Source organism: Podarcis erhardii (genome assembly GCF_964252035.2).
Source record: "Podarcis erhardii genome assembly, chromosome: 14".
In the NCBI taxonomy this organism is placed as follows: Eukaryota; Metazoa; Chordata; class Lepidosauria; order Squamata; family Lacertidae; genus Podarcis; species Podarcis erhardii.
In genome coordinates this window covers 45,004,148-45,020,595 of record NC_138503.1, presented here as the reverse complement: position 1 = coordinate 45,020,595, position 16,448 = coordinate 45,004,148, and the positions used below count along the sequence as shown (strand labels likewise).

At 45.8% G+C, this 16,448-nt stretch overlaps 1 protein-coding gene across 2 annotated transcripts; it reads left to right on the top strand.

The window, feature by feature from the left end:
• The first annotated feature begins 4,595 nt into the window (after window positions 1–4,595).
• Window positions 4,596–15,743, top strand: LOC309329286 (transmembrane protein 11, mitochondrial). Of its 2 annotated transcripts, XM_081840064.1 has the most exons (3): window positions 4,615–4,746; window positions 7,205–7,314; window positions 14,823–15,743. In XM_081840064.1, exons 1-3 carry the CDS (start codon window positions 4,684–4,686, stop codon window positions 15,337–15,339), a joined length of 690 nt encoding a protein of 229 aa, XP_081696190.1. In that variant the 5' UTR covers window positions 4,615–4,683; the 3' UTR covers window positions 15,340–15,743. The 2 variants fall into 2 exon arrangements, with proteins under 2 accessions (XP_081696189.1, XP_081696190.1); XM_081840063.1 differs by lacking the exon at window positions 7,205–7,314 and having other exon boundaries at window positions 4,596–4,746.
• The last annotated feature ends 705 nt before the right edge of the window (window positions 15,744–16,448 follow it).

Genomic DNA, 16,448 nt, shown 5'->3' with positions numbered 1-16,448 from the left:
GAAGTTTAATTTCCATTTCAAAGCCAGAGCGTGCAGCCCTACGTCTAAACTCTAGATCGGCGAAGTCCCGTCTGAGTCTCCGCCCCTTCCACACCAGTTTAAGATCCTAGCCCTGCTCCACCTCCTGCGCTGCTCTCTTCTCCTCTGGGTCCTCCTGCCCTCTGGGGCATTGCCCTTTCTGGACTCTTCCGACGCTGAGTCGCTTAGCTCCTCCCCCTGCCTCCGGCGTGCTTTAGGACCCGGTTCCCAATCCTCACTCTCTGCTGTCCCGCGCTCCTGTACATTTGAACTTGCTTCTCGCGCCAACCCAGTGACCTTTCTCCTAACCGTTACACTACTTCTATCACTGCTTCCCTCTTCCGTGACACTGGCCGGATCTGACCTCCCTTCCGTTGTCCGACTCTCCGAGGGAGGCGTGGTAGGCTCTGCCTCGTCTCCTCTCCCTGGTGGGGAAAGCACTGGCCCCGATGCCTGGGACTCTTCCCCCCCACTCTGCTCTGGTGGGGAAGCTGGTCCTGATTTCCAACTACTGCTCTGGGAGTCCCTGCTGCCCCCTTGCTCCTGGGGCGTTCCCCTTGGGACCCCCCTGCCCCTGGCCACTGGCGCTCCCCTCTGTGAATCTTCCGATTCGCTGGAGAGGCTCATGGAATCCCTCGGACCACTGTCCCCTCCTACGCTCCCTTCGGATTCCTCCCCCTCGCTCTCCATCTCCCATCTTCCCTGTGCCTCAGCGCCTGAGCCCCTGACAACTAGATACCAGTATTTATCCTGGCAGATGTCCAGTTCTTGAGGGCCATTTCATATAAACCTTGCACAAGAGCCCAAAGCAATCCTGGCTCAGCAGCCATGGAATGCTGGCTGTTGAGGTATGGAAAATGTTGGGAGAGGGAATGTAATGGAGTGTCCTGGAAGAAGACATGCCCCTCCAAGCAAGAGCATTCTGTGCTGCAACTTTTTGTTGCAGATCCCACTTGTACATTCCAGAAAAACAAACAAGGATCAGTGAGGGCAGAGGCCAAAGAAGGAACAGACCGTTTATGACATTATCTTAATTTGCAAGAGAGAACTTAGGTTGCTGATGGCTCATTTGTACACACAAGATTCATCATATTGTATCATTTGATTATCACCTCAACTTTGAGGAGAGTCCATTCGCACATTATGCTCTGGTTATCAAGTGGATCAGCCCAAAGCACCCCTGGGATGACATGAACTTCTGCTCAGAGATGAACATGTGTTCCTGCTATGGCACTGCTTGTTTGCATTAATTTTATCAAGACTGGGCCTAGCTATGCACCCACTTTGGTCCAATTCTCACAGCTGTTGGGAAGAAGGGATACTGCTCAGAACCGTACCACACACCAGTCACAGCACCTCATGGTGACCATAACACATAAGATCTCAGGCAATATCTAAAAGCCATTTTGCAAATACAGCTATGTGAAGCTCTGATTCAGATGCTCTAAAATGCCTTATGCAGCTGAATGAAGTAATGTTTAGCCCAGTGTGACCACACTGGTCAGGCCACTTCCTGGTACTGATTTCTCCAAGTGTTGTTATTATTTAAATTAAAAATACAGGGTCTGCTGCATTGATGTGAATTGCTACCAAGAAGCAGCAGCAGCAGTTAACCTGGCTGTTCAAAGTATGACATTATGTTCTCAGTGGGGCAGCACCCATGAGTTCATTTATATGTAGGTTCTAGAGTAGGAAAAGGGAAACGCCAGGTTCTGTTGAACTACAACTCCCATCACTCCTGACCATTGACCATGCTACCTGGAGCTGATGGAAGTTTGAGTCTGACAACATCTAGAAGGCCAGAGGTCCCTCATTTCTGTTTCAGAGCATCTGATCTGGGTCAACATTGTCATCTTTCACTGTTGTGGGTGACTGTTTTTTAATGTTGTATGGGATGTTAATACTTTATATGAATTTTTCTCTTGGTTTCACGCATTTACGTAAATGTTTTTCACAGCAAGTCACTTGGAGATCTTTTTAGGTAACGAGCAACTAGCAAGTTTAATAAATAAAAGAATGGTGCCTAATAATTACATAGCATAGACCCACTGAAATTAATGGGCATGGCTATTTGGCTTAGGTCTATTCATTTCCACGGATCTATGCTGAGTAAAAGCTAGCTGGATGCAACCCAATATATAATTAAAACTAAAATGCAACCTGAAACCAACAATAACAGCAGCATGAAAATGCATAAAAGCAAATAAAACAGAAATTCAAAGGATCCAAACATATAATAATAGCAAAAATAAAATTTTATTTATATCCCGCCCTCTCCAGCCGAAGCTGGGCTCAGAGCGGCTAACAATAGCAAAATGATACAACATTCTAAAATAATTTCATTATAAAATTAATTCAAATCAGATTAATGGCAACCATTGGGCTAGAGTTCTATGAGAATTGCCAAAGGAGGGGGTCAGGCTGTGCTCTGGCCAAAGGCCTGGTGGAACAGCTCTGTCTTGCAGGCCCTGCGGAAAGATGTCAAGTCCCGCAGGGCCCTAGTCTCTTGTGACAGAGCGTTCCACCAGATTGGAGCCACAGCTGAAAAAGCCCTGGCTCTGGTTGAGGCCAGCCTAACTTCTCTGTGGCCTGGGACCTCCAAGATGTTTTTGTTTGAAGACCGTAAGTTCCTCTGTGGGACATACCAGGAGAGGTGGTCCTGTAGGTACGAGGATCCTAGGCCGTATAGGGCTTTAAAGGTTAAAACCATCTTAAACCTGATCCTGTACTCCACCAGGAGCCAGTGCAGCTGGTATAGCACCGGGTGAATGTGATCCCCCAGCGAGGACCCCGTAAGGAGTCTCACCGCAGTATCCTGCCCCCACTGGAGTTTCTGGGCCAGTCTCAAGGGCAGCCCCACGTAGAGCGAGTTACAATAATCCAGTCTGGAGGTGACCATCGCGTGGATAACAGTGGCTAGGTCAGGGCGAGAGAGGTAAGGAGCCAACTGCTTAGCTTGGCGGAGATGAAAAAATGCCGCCTATAAAACCCTATAAAACAGGGTCCAGTCCGATAGGTCAAAAAGATGAGCCATGTAGCAGCAAGGGTTCAGTGGTAAGAACCCATTTTCCATGCAGAGGTTCTCTTCCTCTTCATTTAAGAAGCCAGATGAAGTGAAAGATCTTTGTATGAGACCCTGGACAGCTCCTTCCAGTTGAAGCTCAGAGCAGACAATACTATCTAGTGATACTGTACACAAATGGACAAATTAGAACGTAAGAAGAGCCCCATTGGATCAGGCCAAAGGCTGTCTAGTCCAGCAACCTATTTTAACAATGGCCAAGTAGATAATGTATAATGATCACTATATGTTTATTTACGCCTCAACTTTTCCCCCTGACAGGGACTCGAGGCAGCTTACAGCCAAAATAAAGAACAGCTGAAAACTGGGGGGGTGAGGAATGACAATTATTTAAAAACAATTCACACATGTATGAATGAGATCTATTCAAAACATACAACCACAAGAAAATCAGCATTGCACCAGCACCTAATTAGATGCTCCAAAGAATTAGAAGCCCAAAAGTAGAACCTTGAGCCCAGCAGCACTATTATCCACACTGGTGGATAGCTGGTTTTCAGAAGCATGCTGACCGCCAATTGTAAATCCTGTAGTTTTAAGTACATAATCTTAAGGAAGCTTCTAGCATGTGTCAGACTAGGCCCTGAGAGACCAGGGTTCAAATCCCCCGTCAGCCACGATACTCACTGGGTGACCTTGGGCCAGTCTCAACCCACCTCACAGGGTTGTTGTGGATTTAAATGAGGAGGGGAGGGGACCACGTGTGCCGATTTTCTGCTGCTTGGAGGAAAAGGTGGAATATAACTGCAATCAACAAATAAATGTATTCCTCTGTGTGACCCAAATGACCTTAACTATGGGACGCTGTAATCCCAGGATGTAAAACTCCTCTAAAAAATAAACGGAAATGGCTGCATTAAACACAATGGGATCGGGGCAGCAGGGCCGTAAACTAAGCAGTTCCTTGGATGTAAATCCTATTACAATAAGTGGCAGCTGCTTTCAAATAAACTCCTTGCAAAAAGGCGGCTTCTTGGCGCAGCTACAGGACACGAGCGTTCTGAAAGGCGCCGGCTGTGATTGGCCGTGTACATAACAGGGGGCGGAGCACGCTCAGGAGCCTCCTACCTCCCTGCTCTCCGGTGTTGGTAAACGTTCTCCCTCAGACCCACGTGGCTTTGCGAGAGGCGACCGCATGGCTCTCGCGCCCCGCGGCTTCCTGGGAACTGTAGTTCCTCTTCCCTCCTACTTTCCTATAAGCTCCCTCCCAACTCGTTCACATCGTGACTACATTTCCCATGCGTAGCCGCGCTGGATGGGGAGTCCGACCTCTCCCGCTAAACGCCGCCGCGCGAAGCACTCTGGGGCTTGTGGTTCGAGCGCGGAGCGGGAACTTTTCCCGCTTTTTTTTTTTTTTTTAATCCTCCCTTTCCCTGCCCCGCCTCTCCCCTCCGAATGGGAGCAAGCTCACCTCTCCACCCCGCCGCCACACTAAAGAGGACTACGTTTCCCGGCAGGCCTCGGGGCCCTTCCCCCCTCCCTCCCTCCCCCCTTCGCCTCACGGCGCGCGCCCTTCCCTCCCCCGCCCCCGCCTCCACTTTTGGCGGAGACATTTCCGAAGCGAGTCTCTCCAAGATGGCGGCATGGGGAAGGAGGCGCGCGGGCCCCGGCAGCTCCAGCGGAGGCGGCGCCGGCGCGAGGGAGAGGTGAGCGGCGGAGGCCCGGCTGGGGCGGCCTCCTCCCCGCCCCGGCTCCCGGCCTTCACGCCCTGGGCCTAGGGGAGCCGAAAGCTGCTGCTCCTCCCCTCACGCCCCCTTAGGCCCCTCAGCTTCTTTGAGGCCTTCTCTTGGCCTTGCAGGGGACGAGGCGGGGGCCAGGCCTCGAGACTCGCCAGCGGCGACGAAGGCAGCTTCCGGGGCGCCTCTGTGGGACGGGAGAGCCGGGAAGGAGGGTGCGGGTTGGCGTTGGGGATAAGGGAGGGGATGGCCGGCTGGGAAGGAAGAGGGCTGCTGAAGGATTGTCCGAAGAAGCGGGGGGGGGGGTGCCGAGGTCATTGGGTTTAGGAGGCAGGAGGGGTCGCTCCGGGGTTGGGGGGGCAGAGGCGAGGGAGGGGAAACGAGGCTTCGGCCTGTGCGGCACAAGGCCTTGGCACAAGTAGGGCGAGGGGGCCATCCCCGGGAGAAGCCCGGGGCAGGAGGAGTTGGGGGCTGCAGGAGTTCATCCTTGGGGAAAGGGGGAGAATGGGAGGCGCAGGGAGTGGGGCGAGAGGGGTGGGCTCGGGATGGATTAGGGGTTGCAGGGCTCCTGGAGGAGGTGCTGCCGAAAGAGAGGTCAAACGAATGTGTGTGTGTGATATGGGGGGGGGGCGCTGGAGGCATCAACGTGTGAAGCTTCTGTGAGCGAGGAGGAATCCAGTTGCCTCACAAGGTCTGGGTTCGGGGTGGGGGAAAGGTCATGGCTCCATCAGGCTGTGGGAAAAGTAGGTATCCCCTCACCGCAGCTTGGAGAGGGAGGGGCAGCAGGCCTGGGGCAAGGGAAGGTCAGTACACAAAGTCCCTTAACTTAACTTCGGGGTGTTTCACCCATCCCAGATGTTAGACCCGGAGGTGACAAGAGTAGCTTCTGCTTAGACTAAGAATATTCTTGGATGCTCTTAAAATCTATTTTTGAAGGCTGCAAATGCTCCCCCAAAGTCCTCTGAGAGTGACCTCTTGGTGGACAGCTGTTCCTGTTGGTTGAGTGATTTATGTTTTTAGGTGTTGCATTGTTATGGATTTGGAAGGTTAGGGAGCTGGTGGGGTGGAATTAAGCTGGTGGCTCCTGGCTGTGGCAGTTTCACCCCCTTTGGCCATCAGCTCTCACTTTACTTCTATGTAGATAATGGTAGGAGGTGAAACAAAGAATATTTACATAGTTTTCTTGTGGGGTTTCTCCCATTGCTCAAATTAACCCCAAAAGTTTTAACATACTGTATTTTTAGTTTTGAAGTTCAGTCTTTTGTTGTAAATATTCTCACTTTTAAGGGTAAGCTTCTAAAAGATCAGCATTTGCAACTCTCAGTTTAAACTATTGATGTGTAACTCCTAATTATAATTTTGCATCCGGGTTTCAATGGTTTCAGCAAACTTCCCTAACTTCAGTTGTTGCTTGTTGCATTCTCTCCCATGAAGGCAGACTACAGTGGAGAAAGGCATGATTCTTCTGAAGTATCAATGAAAAGATAAATACTTTCAGCTTTATGTTAAAATTGTTGAAGCCAATAAGGCTTTTCCGTTGAAAAAGAGTTTAAGACTTCTAAGTCAATGTAATAAGAAAGTTATCCATATTGAGCGGAGTGTTTGTGAATATGCTAGAGCAGTTAGAACCTGGACCAATCATGTTTAAGGCAGTTAGAGGCAACTGGGGTAAAGAAATGCTCTGTGTTGCATGTGAAGTCTGCAGAAGTGTTTTTCTGAGAGTCTGTTGCTTGGGAAGCTGATGTAGTCCAAAACATCTGGGAGGAATCAAGTTGGGGAATGCTGACTTAAACAATGGTTATGGATTGGTTGCAAACAAGTGTGTGAAACTATGGTTTGAATAGCTCTGCAAATCTTGGGATTGTGCTAACCAAGGTTAAGTTTTAATCTGCAGTGACAAACTGGTAAAAGCAGGTTCTTTGTGCCTTTGCTTGGAGGATTAGAAGCTGGGCTTATTGGCACCTATACCTGCTCTCCAGAGACTGGGTTTAGCCCAACCAGCATCATTGTATGACTGAGTTCTCGATCAGAGTGAAGTCAACAAATCCCAGCGGGAACTAACCATAGCTAAGTGTTACCGGTATGTCTGCCATAGGTAATTGGAAAACAGTGTATGCTAGTTGGTAATGCGGCTCATAACAGGAGTTGACTAATATTCCTGTTTTTGTAAACAAGTAGATCATACCCAGAGTAGACCCATTTAAAAATGGTCATAACTAACTGAGTATTACTTACTTTGATGCAACCCATGGTAGGGATGATGGGTGTAGTTTTAACCCCTGTTTACATGCAGCTGACTCAAGAAATGTTCCAGTTCTTTGTTTCTGGCTGAAATATTTATTTACCCCCTTTGTATTATGGCTTCTACCCTTCTCTCTACTGAGAAGCTGGAAATGTATATGTCTGTTTTCTGCGCATCTTTTTTCAGTGTCCCCTTCTGAGTAACATCTGTGTGACTTTGGCTGCCAGGAATGTGTTTTGGACGCAGAACAGATCTAGTGTTCATCAAGTAACCACAGAATTCGTGCAGCTTTCATGGTAGATGTATTTCCCTTCATTTGTCAGTAGGTTATACCTGCTTCCTGCTTCTTGGATTTCCCATCAATGAGCTTTTTAAAAAATATGCTTTCAGGCTATTTTGATGCTAGGCAGTTAGCTTAAAAGGGAGTCTTATTGACATGAGAGGGTTAATGTTGGGTGAATAACTAATGAATAAAATATTGTCTGGCATGATGGAATATGGTCAAATTTAATAATATAGCAGATACCTCAAACCAGTCAGAAGCATCTCTTTGAGTTAGAATTCCAGTAAATTGTCTGTTCAGATGCTGCTCTTTGACAGACTGCCTCTTATATTACAATGTTTGACTGTGGTTGAAATACTAATGAAGGCATGGGGCCTACTTTTTAGCTACATCACACTGTCAGCTTGTTAGGGCTTCTCCCCTTCCCAGCTTTACAGGGGTAGTAGAGCACTTACTGCGCATGCAGAAGATCCCAGAATCAATACCCAGCATCTCTAGGTACGAGTTGGGGAAGTCTCTTGTCTGTAATCCTGGAGAGATGCTGCCAGTTAGACAGTACTGAACTAGATTGATAAACGGTCTGACTTTATTTACAACTGATTGCTTGTTAGGGGCAGGTAACCACTGACAACTTCAACCAGCAGCTGTTTCTCCATCTCATCCCTCACCCTCATCATGATCTGGGGATAATAGACTACATCAGTTAGAGTAGTAATGGTTTCTTTAGATCAGGCATTGGCCCACATTCCCTCAATGGGCACCTTTCCAGGGATCACATGCCACAGGAAGAGGCAAAAGTCGGCTGAGGATGGATGGAACTTTCTCCATTGTATAGCAGGCTTCATTCCAGTCAGGTTTCTACATACACTCCCTCTCCATTCAGGGAAGCAAGGGCATTAGCACAGTTCAAGGGCGCATTCCAACCAAGCAGGAGCATTCAAGAAAGTGTTGAGCAAAGCCAGGGAGGGGACGCAGCCTGGAAGAACCAATACAGGGGCCTGAGGTTCCCCACCTTTGGATTGCGTAGTGTCATCGGCATATCTGGTACAGTATTCAGCCAAAATATGTAAGTGCATTTGGGACAGATACCTACAGTCAAAGAAGAAGGAGGGAGGAATGTTGGCAAATGCAGTTGAATGTCTTAAACCTTTGTTATAGTTAGGAATGAGGATTAAAGGAGTAATCCAAATACTATGCAGAAGATATGGATTTTGCAGAGGAGAGTGGAGGCACCACATTTGTTTGGGGTTGGAATTCCATGCCAAGGATGGAATAAAAAATGACCAGTCTTGGAAGTACTTGGAATGTTCAAAAGTGCTTATAGGCATGTATTTTTAAGCTTGTGTACTAATAGTGAACTTAATTCTCCGAGCAATGATCTGTATGAAACCAAAATGGCATCATTCACACACAAGATGGAGGTATTGGCAGCCTTTTATTAGATTTATACAATGCAACTTCCTCCAAAGGAACGCATGACAGAAAACATATCAATACTAAATACAAATAAAACTTGTAGAAACAGTTTGGAACAACCTTCTAAAAACCAGTTTAAAATGCCTAAAAGCAATTGTCTGCTCTCAAACTAATAATTTCAGGATTGCCAGGGACATGACTTTCAGTCATCAAAGGCCTGACTAAATAATGTTTTGAAATTTCTCTTTAAAATTAATAGTGAGGGAGACAGATGTGCCTCATTAGGGGGACATTCCACAAACATGGGACACGCCACTGGCCAGGCACCTCCAAGTAGCTGCAACACCAGCAGGTTCTCCCCTTGTGATTGTACAGACTGAGCACTGTTCAAAATTCACCAGGCGCATTATGCGGGGTCCAGTTGCGACCACATGGAGAACTTTGGCTGTTGGCGACTGACATCTCTGTCTGGCTGGTCCCTCCAGCTTTTTTAAGCAGGTGAGCAGAAGAGCTTGCTTATTGCATTTATCTCCCACTTTTTTCTGAAAGGAGTACATGGTTTACCTCCCTTCTCAGTTAATCCCTCCAACCACCCCATGAGGTAGGTTAGGAGGCTGTGACTGGCCCAAGCTCACTCAGGGTGCATCATGACCAAGTGGGGATTTGAACCCTGATCTCCTAGGTTCTAGGGCCGACACTCTTAACCACTGCACCACACTGGCTTCCTAAAGTACTTATGCTCTAAGGCAGCTCTACAAATTACATAGGTAAATATGGCGAAAGCCAAATTCTTTTAAGAGAAGGATCTGGAATATTTTCCTTGAAGCTTGAATTTGTTATGTTCTGGATTGTTTTATTTGATGTTTTAATGTGTTGTAAACTGCTTTGACATTTTTTCCCTTTAAAATATAAAGTGGTATAGAAATGAAATTAATAACAATAATTGATCCCATTGCAAAAAAAGGGAACCTAGACACTCCATTGTGACACCATAACCTAGGTTTAAAGTGCTATTTGGCAATTAGCTTGTGTATCAATGAGTTTCTAATGCTGGGCCCGAGATGGCTGATACTATTTTAAAAAACCGTAAAGACAGAGTGAGGAGTCTGCAAGGTGGGTCCCATGAGGAATGGACATGCACAGTGGCCATAGAGCACTGATTAATATAAGAGGGGTGGAGGTGAAAACTGGGTGGGAAGAATAGGATGGAGGAATACTCCGCTGCAGCATTTTGTTGCAACCTCCACTTGTTCCATCTGTTTCAGATATTCAGGCAGTGAGAGTGCCGTCGCATATATAGCCAGAGCGGTACCATCCACAAGGCAGAGGGAGGTGTCAGCAGGCTCGGAGGAACCTTGAGGTTTGCAGAAGTACACTAAACATTTAGAGAAACTAGCAATTTACTGTGATTATATGATCCTGTGATTGTTTTCTTGTGTGAAACACTAGGCGCACATTCAGCTGTGTGACTCTTCAAGTTGATTAAACACAGTGGACAACCTACTTTTATTCAGCTCTGAAGTTTTGGCTTTTCCATTCTGAGTGAAAATCTGCTGGGCCACTTTACATGCGTTGCTGTCCTTTCTTTTGTTTCATGCGCCCCTCTTCAACGCTCTCTTGAGCATGGCTTTGCATCAGGGGGCTGATATTAATGGTAATACATAGACTACACTACAGTGTGTGTGGTTAGGCGTTCTGGGGTGGGCATCCTCTCCATTCAGCTCTGATCTCCAGTTACTGCCCTGCTGTTGCAGCTCTGAGGTTTCCCCAGCAATCTTGTCAAACCACGTACAGCCTTGGTGATACTGAATTCTTGAACCATGGTTAGCATTGAAAGAGTTTGATACACATAACACATGCTTGTCTTCGGCTGTGCCAGAAAGTGCTGACCCTAGCGATTAGACTTGGGACAAAGTGATCCAAGACCCCTACGGTGTGCGGCTCTTGGTATTTAATGGCATTTGAAAGATCATGCAATTATTCGGATGTACCCTTCTATACTTGACACACCATGTGACGTAAACTTTGCCATTCGGCAGTGCAAGAATTCATCTCCTTCCAAGAACCACTTCTTTGTCCTCGTTTGACTTAAATAACATTTTATTTCATTTCTTAATAACTGACACGGAGAGAATTTGATATAAAAAATTGTCCAAAAGGCATTCAGAAATGCTTGCACTCTACAATGTTTATGGTAGTACTTTGGTTTTGGTATTCCCTTCCAAGGCATCTCTTGAACCTAGGCTTCTATCATTTAGGTGCTGGGTTAAAACTGTATTTTTACTTTGGCTTTTAATTGAATTATGACCTGCCTTTTTTTAACAGGCTGCTGGTTTTCATTGGCACAACTTTTTATTATTTTTATGACCTGCGTTTCAACTTTATATTGTAAGCTGCTTTGAGAATATTTGATGGAAAGGTGAGATAGAATGTGGATTGTCAACTGATTGTTTAGTTGGTCTGCTGTGCAAATCACCAGTTGATTATTAAATGGGGATGTTACAGGTACCTCATATATGTGCCTTTTGTGACACAGAAGGTGTAAAAGTGTAAAGCTGTAAAGCAGTAGTTTAAAAACTGCTGCTCATTGTTGGGACGGAAGGTCATCTTAGTATTTCCGTTCATTGCCTATTACAGGAAGGCACGAAAATGACATCAGAGAACAAACATGTGCCTTTAGCTTGCATTGCAGTGGATTAAAATTTGCCCCCCACCAATTAACTAAAGGATTAGTTGAGTGATCAACCAATTACAGCTTGCAGCAGTACTATGTATGCGTGTGAATGTGAGGTTTTCAAATTCCTATGCAGCTGAATGCAGGAATTTCTCCCGCTGTGGGTGTGTATACACTAAAGCTTGCAGTCTTGAAACATACATTTTTGCTATTGCTAGATCCTCCCTCTCCTGCCCCTGCCCCCCCCCGACCCCCTGCTGGGCTGTCTCAAATGTATGAAGAGGCAATCCTGTCCCAGCTGTAGGTTTATTTGTGCTGTACTTTATATGCAGGGTTCAGACTTAATCTTGGGGTTCTTGGGTGACAAGTGTACAGACTTTCATCTTCAATGTATTGAAGCCCATGGGTTTTCGCAACTGGTGAATGCAGTGTTGTTGTTTTAAAAGGAATTCCTAATGAGGCTGTCACATGATGGATAGCCTCTATGGATTTCTCTGCACGCTTCTCGAGATTCTAATCCTTGCTCTGATTTAGAGAGAGAATTGGGTGTGCTGAGCTTTTTTGCAACAGTGCTAAAATTTGCACCCCCTCCCAGTGTCATCGGTGGGAACGTTATTCCAGGCAGACGCTAAACAAACGCCACACCATACAAAGCTTCCCTTTGTTTTGGATGAGAGGGTCTAGAAAAAGAATGTGTAGAGTACACAGCTGCTCCAAAGCTTTGTTCCATCCCATTTTGAACAAAGGTGTCCTTTGGCTATGTGGTCTGGAAAAAGCTTTCCCCTGCCGTGGTGGCTTTAAAATGGGCTAAGTTGATCTGCGTCTCAAGCACAATACTAGCAGGGTGCTTCAATCCCTGCTTGTTATAGAAAGAGGAGAGTACGTTTTAAAGTCCCTCTTCAATAGATTGCTATTTACTGGCTTTTTGTTCAGAATAAATCCTAAAGAGGAGATGGGGGATGTGGCAGTCATATTCCTGGTCTTCAAAACTGAGGTACCTTTTAAAAGAGTCTACCCCCGTCCAAGTCAAGTAAACAAGATTGCTCCTTGAATCTTGTTTTGCATGGTGTACCTCACCGCAGCATCAAAAGTTTTAAAATTTCAAAGCAGCTTGAAATGTTTTGTCCAAATTGACCGATAGCCATTTTGCAGTGGGCTTTTCTTGGCTTCCCAGGAGGGAATGTGGATTGATGAATGAAGAATGAAGTCTGGTTGATGACTTCTTAATGTTGCCTCTCTTGCTGCTTGTGTTTCTGGAGTTCCGCTTTTACATTTGCTTTGGACCTTGCATATTGTGATTGGGAACTGGTTTTGGGAACTGGTTTTGCGAATACGCATTAGGAAGGCCATCAAGGTGTATCATTTGTGGCTCTTCCTTTGAAACACGTGGGAGCAACAACAGGGAAATGACTGGATCTCCTTACCATGTATCTTGAAGGGGGAGGAGCCGTAGCCTTGTACACCTGGGGCAGAACAATCTAACCATAGGAGGCCAGTGTCATTTATGCAAGGGTAAATTATGCTGGTGTAACTGACCCCTATTGCAAACTGTTCAGGGGTGGGGCTGAGCCTAGCAGTGGGAAAGGAAGAATTTAGAAATGGAGTTTGACTTAAACCACTGTTTCCATCAGTGTAATTTGTGCTGGGTTGCTAGGTAATGTGACCAAGCTGAACAGAATCTGGAATAGAGGTAAATCTGCCTGAATGCTCCTTTTTTGAGACAAGTTCCAGCTGAGCTGGGTTGGAGGATGGACTGGTGCATCTCTGACTGAGCTGGAATGAGGGGCTTTACCTAGCTGAGCCCTGACTCAACTGGAGATCCACCTATTCCAAACTCCTGGCAGATCAGATCTTGGGTCTGGATTGCTCTCCAAGTATATCTTGATGTGAGGAATCACTTCCCTAATGCAAAATATATGTATGTTCAAGTCATTACACTAGTTCAATTCAACAGGACCTGCAGGAGAGCTGGCAGAATAAAACAGCAAAATGTTCATAGTAGAACACTGAAAGGGAGCAGGGAATGTGGTGCAATGTGGCGTTGGTAGCACTGTTTTGTGTCTTGGGAGTGAACCAAAGAGGATCTCGCCTTCATTTATTTGTCTTCCTCTAGTCACAGACCCGTGAAGGATCCATAAGCAAAACTGCAAAGTACTGCTGGTTCAGAAAATGTTCTGAATTTCTAAACTTGAAAGAGGTAGGATCTGTTTCCCCTCCCAGGCCCATTAATTTCGAGTGTGAGTGTGGATTGGTTAATTTCCAAGCTCCATGTAGCTAAATGGTCCCACTCTCCAGGTTGGTGTTTTGGAAACCTTCCTCAGGAAAGCTTTTTGCCTTCAGAAACTGGCCTCTGAAAAAGTAGGTACACCTTGCTTGCAGGAACAGTCCTGTGATGTTAATTCTTAATGTCAGCGGCCACCTTCAGACTTTGGCCAGGTATACTGATAACACGCACACTGCTTTATATCACTGGAAAACGTGGTCAGTTTTGAGGAAAAGAGATAAAAGGATGAAGCTGATGTCTAGGGAGGGAAAGACAGTGAAAGTCAAGATCTAGTTGCCACTACTTGAGCGTTTAAAAGTCTTGTTTTGTGTAGACTGCGTCCAGTAGCAATCCCTAGATCTTTATCATCACCAAAAGCAACACCAAAATTTTGTGAGAGATTTCTAAACTGCCCTTCATCAAGGGGATCTCAGGAACTCAATATGGAAAATTCTCTGGAAAGGAGCTCAGCCAGACCCTGATATGGTGACCTGCCATCATTTTTGAAGCACTTGGTGCAGAAGTTCCTATCTAGCCCATGTGATTAAGGAATAAAGTTTGAAAACATGTGGCTAGTGCCTGCTGTGAAGGCTTAGTTACCAAAGGGATTTTTGGACAAGTCTTCCCATCATAACAGGTTTCTGTACCATGTACTATGATGAGTCTCCCAAATCAGTTGATAATTTTCATGAGCTCATGTTACCTGGCCCTCTACTGTGACTCAAACAAATTTTGTATGGGTGTCCTTAAATTCGGAGCACAAGATGTTGATGTCCTCAGTGCACTATAACAGTAAAATAAGAAGTGCAGAACAACAGGTTTATGACCACCAAGTAAATAAGACCTGAACTGCTACTAGGCTAGTAAAAAAAAGTGAGTGTGTGTGGTTTCTATGAAAGGGGGGGGTCAGTTCCCTCTCTGCTGGACCACTGTGGGTCGTGTCCCCCCCCCCATGCTGGTTGTAGAGCCTTTTCATCCTCTGCAGTTAGTACAGAAACCACACAGGAGGGTCAGTCATCCTCCCTTCTACTGCCAGGCTTGCTTGCCTAGAATTCTTAATTTGGCTACAGCCCCTAGGCAAGCTTATAGGTTGTACTGATGGGGGGAAGGCAGGGAGCAAGGCCAGTTCACAACCCTCAAGTAACTCACTTGCCTTTTCTTCCGACAGGGTCACCTTGTCTGCCACGGACTGTTACATTGTTCACGAAATCTACAACGGCGAGAATGCTCAGGACCAGTTTGAATATGAGCTGGAACAGGCCTTAGAGGCTCAGTACAAGTACATTGTGATTGAGCCCACGCGCATTGGGGACGAGACGGCCCGCTGGATCACTGTTGGGAACTGCCTGCACAAGACGGCCGTGCTGGCGGGCACAGCCTGCCTCTTCACCCCCCTGGCTGTTCCCGTAGATTATTCCCATTACATCTCTTTGCCTGCTGGCGTCCTCAGCATAGCCTGCTGCACCCTCTATGGGATCTCTTGGCAATTCGACCCCTGCTGCAAGTACCAAGTGGAGTATAATGCCTATAAACTCTCTCGTCTGCCCCTGCATACACTCACCTCCTCCACTCCTGTGGTTCTGGTGAGGAAGGACGACCTGCACAGAAAGAGACTGCATAACACGATAGCACTCGCTGCCCTGGTGTACTGTGTAAAGAAGATTTATGAACTTTACGCCGTATGATTGCGGCAGAGGAAGGAGAAATCCGCAAAGACAAAAAAAAAAGTGTATTAAGAATAAGACTCCCACAGTGACATTCAACTTTTCTTGAAGTGGTGCCTGGGAAGCAGTTTGGTTTATCCATATATTATTATTTTTTTGTTATTTTTAGAACAAAAATAACATGTCACTGGGTGCATCAAGGGAATTTTCAGTTTTCTTACACCTCAGACATGGATCTGCCGTGAAAAGGAACACTGTGGGAGCTGAAGTCAATAATGGAATGTCAATGAACGGAAAGATACCTAAGAGGGAGTGTGGGTTTTTTGTTTTCCCCCCAAGAAACCTTTAAGTATATTGTTTAATTGTATTCTACAGAACCAGCTCAAAGTTATCACTGACCATTCATTAAAGGATGAGAATTTCAAGTGGTTTGCTTTCTTTTGGTGCCAAAGTTGTTTCTAGAGGAATAACTCTTAAGGAAGGCTATAATCATACTAACTTGTGAATTTGAAGTGCAGCTTTTTGTTATGAGTAGATGGCCTCCTTGAGGAGGGTTCACTGTTTACGGCAACAAGAGGAGGTTTGCTGGGTGCTTCCTTCGTCAGAGCAAGCCCTTGATGTTAACTTGCCCAATATTTGTACTGCTGGAACACAGAAACATAAGCCATGCCCTTTTGCGTGGAGCTTACCTGCCCTCAAAGCTTAGTAAGCCTTGCAGTGCAGGAAAGTCGAGCAAAACTTAAAATGTTAACTAAGACAAGGCTGAATTTGCAAATTCTGCTGGATTTTACCTGGTGTTAAGATTATGCTGTTAGCATGCAAAGAACAATTCTTCCCTTCATGTAATTGTACAGGGATTAAATAACCTTTATAATGGACTTCAGCCCTGTAAAAAGTAGCACTTCAATGGCAAATTTAAATATCTTCCATAGCAGATTATAGCATAACTGCCCTATTGTAAGTACTTCTCCAGAGTTTATTTTTTATTCTGAATACTAATGCCCAGTGAAGCATGTGCTGTTTGAATGTCTTAGTACACTGTTAAAGAACAGGTCTGTTAAGTATCTCTTTTCCCCTTTTCTGTGTTTTATAACACTAAAACTTGCTTCTGAACGCTGTAAGCAAATGAT

What these genes read in the sequence shown, in the direction of transcription:
- LOC309329286 (XM_081840064.1), top strand. Translation starts at nt 4,684, where the DNA reads ATGGGGAAGGAGGCGCGCGGGCCCCGGCAGCTCCAGCGGAGGCGGCGC. An exon ending in GGCGCCGGCGCGAGGGAGAG is followed by an intron (nt 4,747 to 7,204) that starts GTGAGCGGCGGA and finishes ATCTTTTTTCAG; the next exon opens with TGTCCCCTTCTGAGTAACAT. An exon ending in GAATTCGTGCAGCTTTCATG is followed by an intron (nt 7,315 to 14,822) that starts GTAGATGTATTT and finishes TTCTTCCGACAG; the next exon opens with GGTCACCTTGTCTGCCACGG.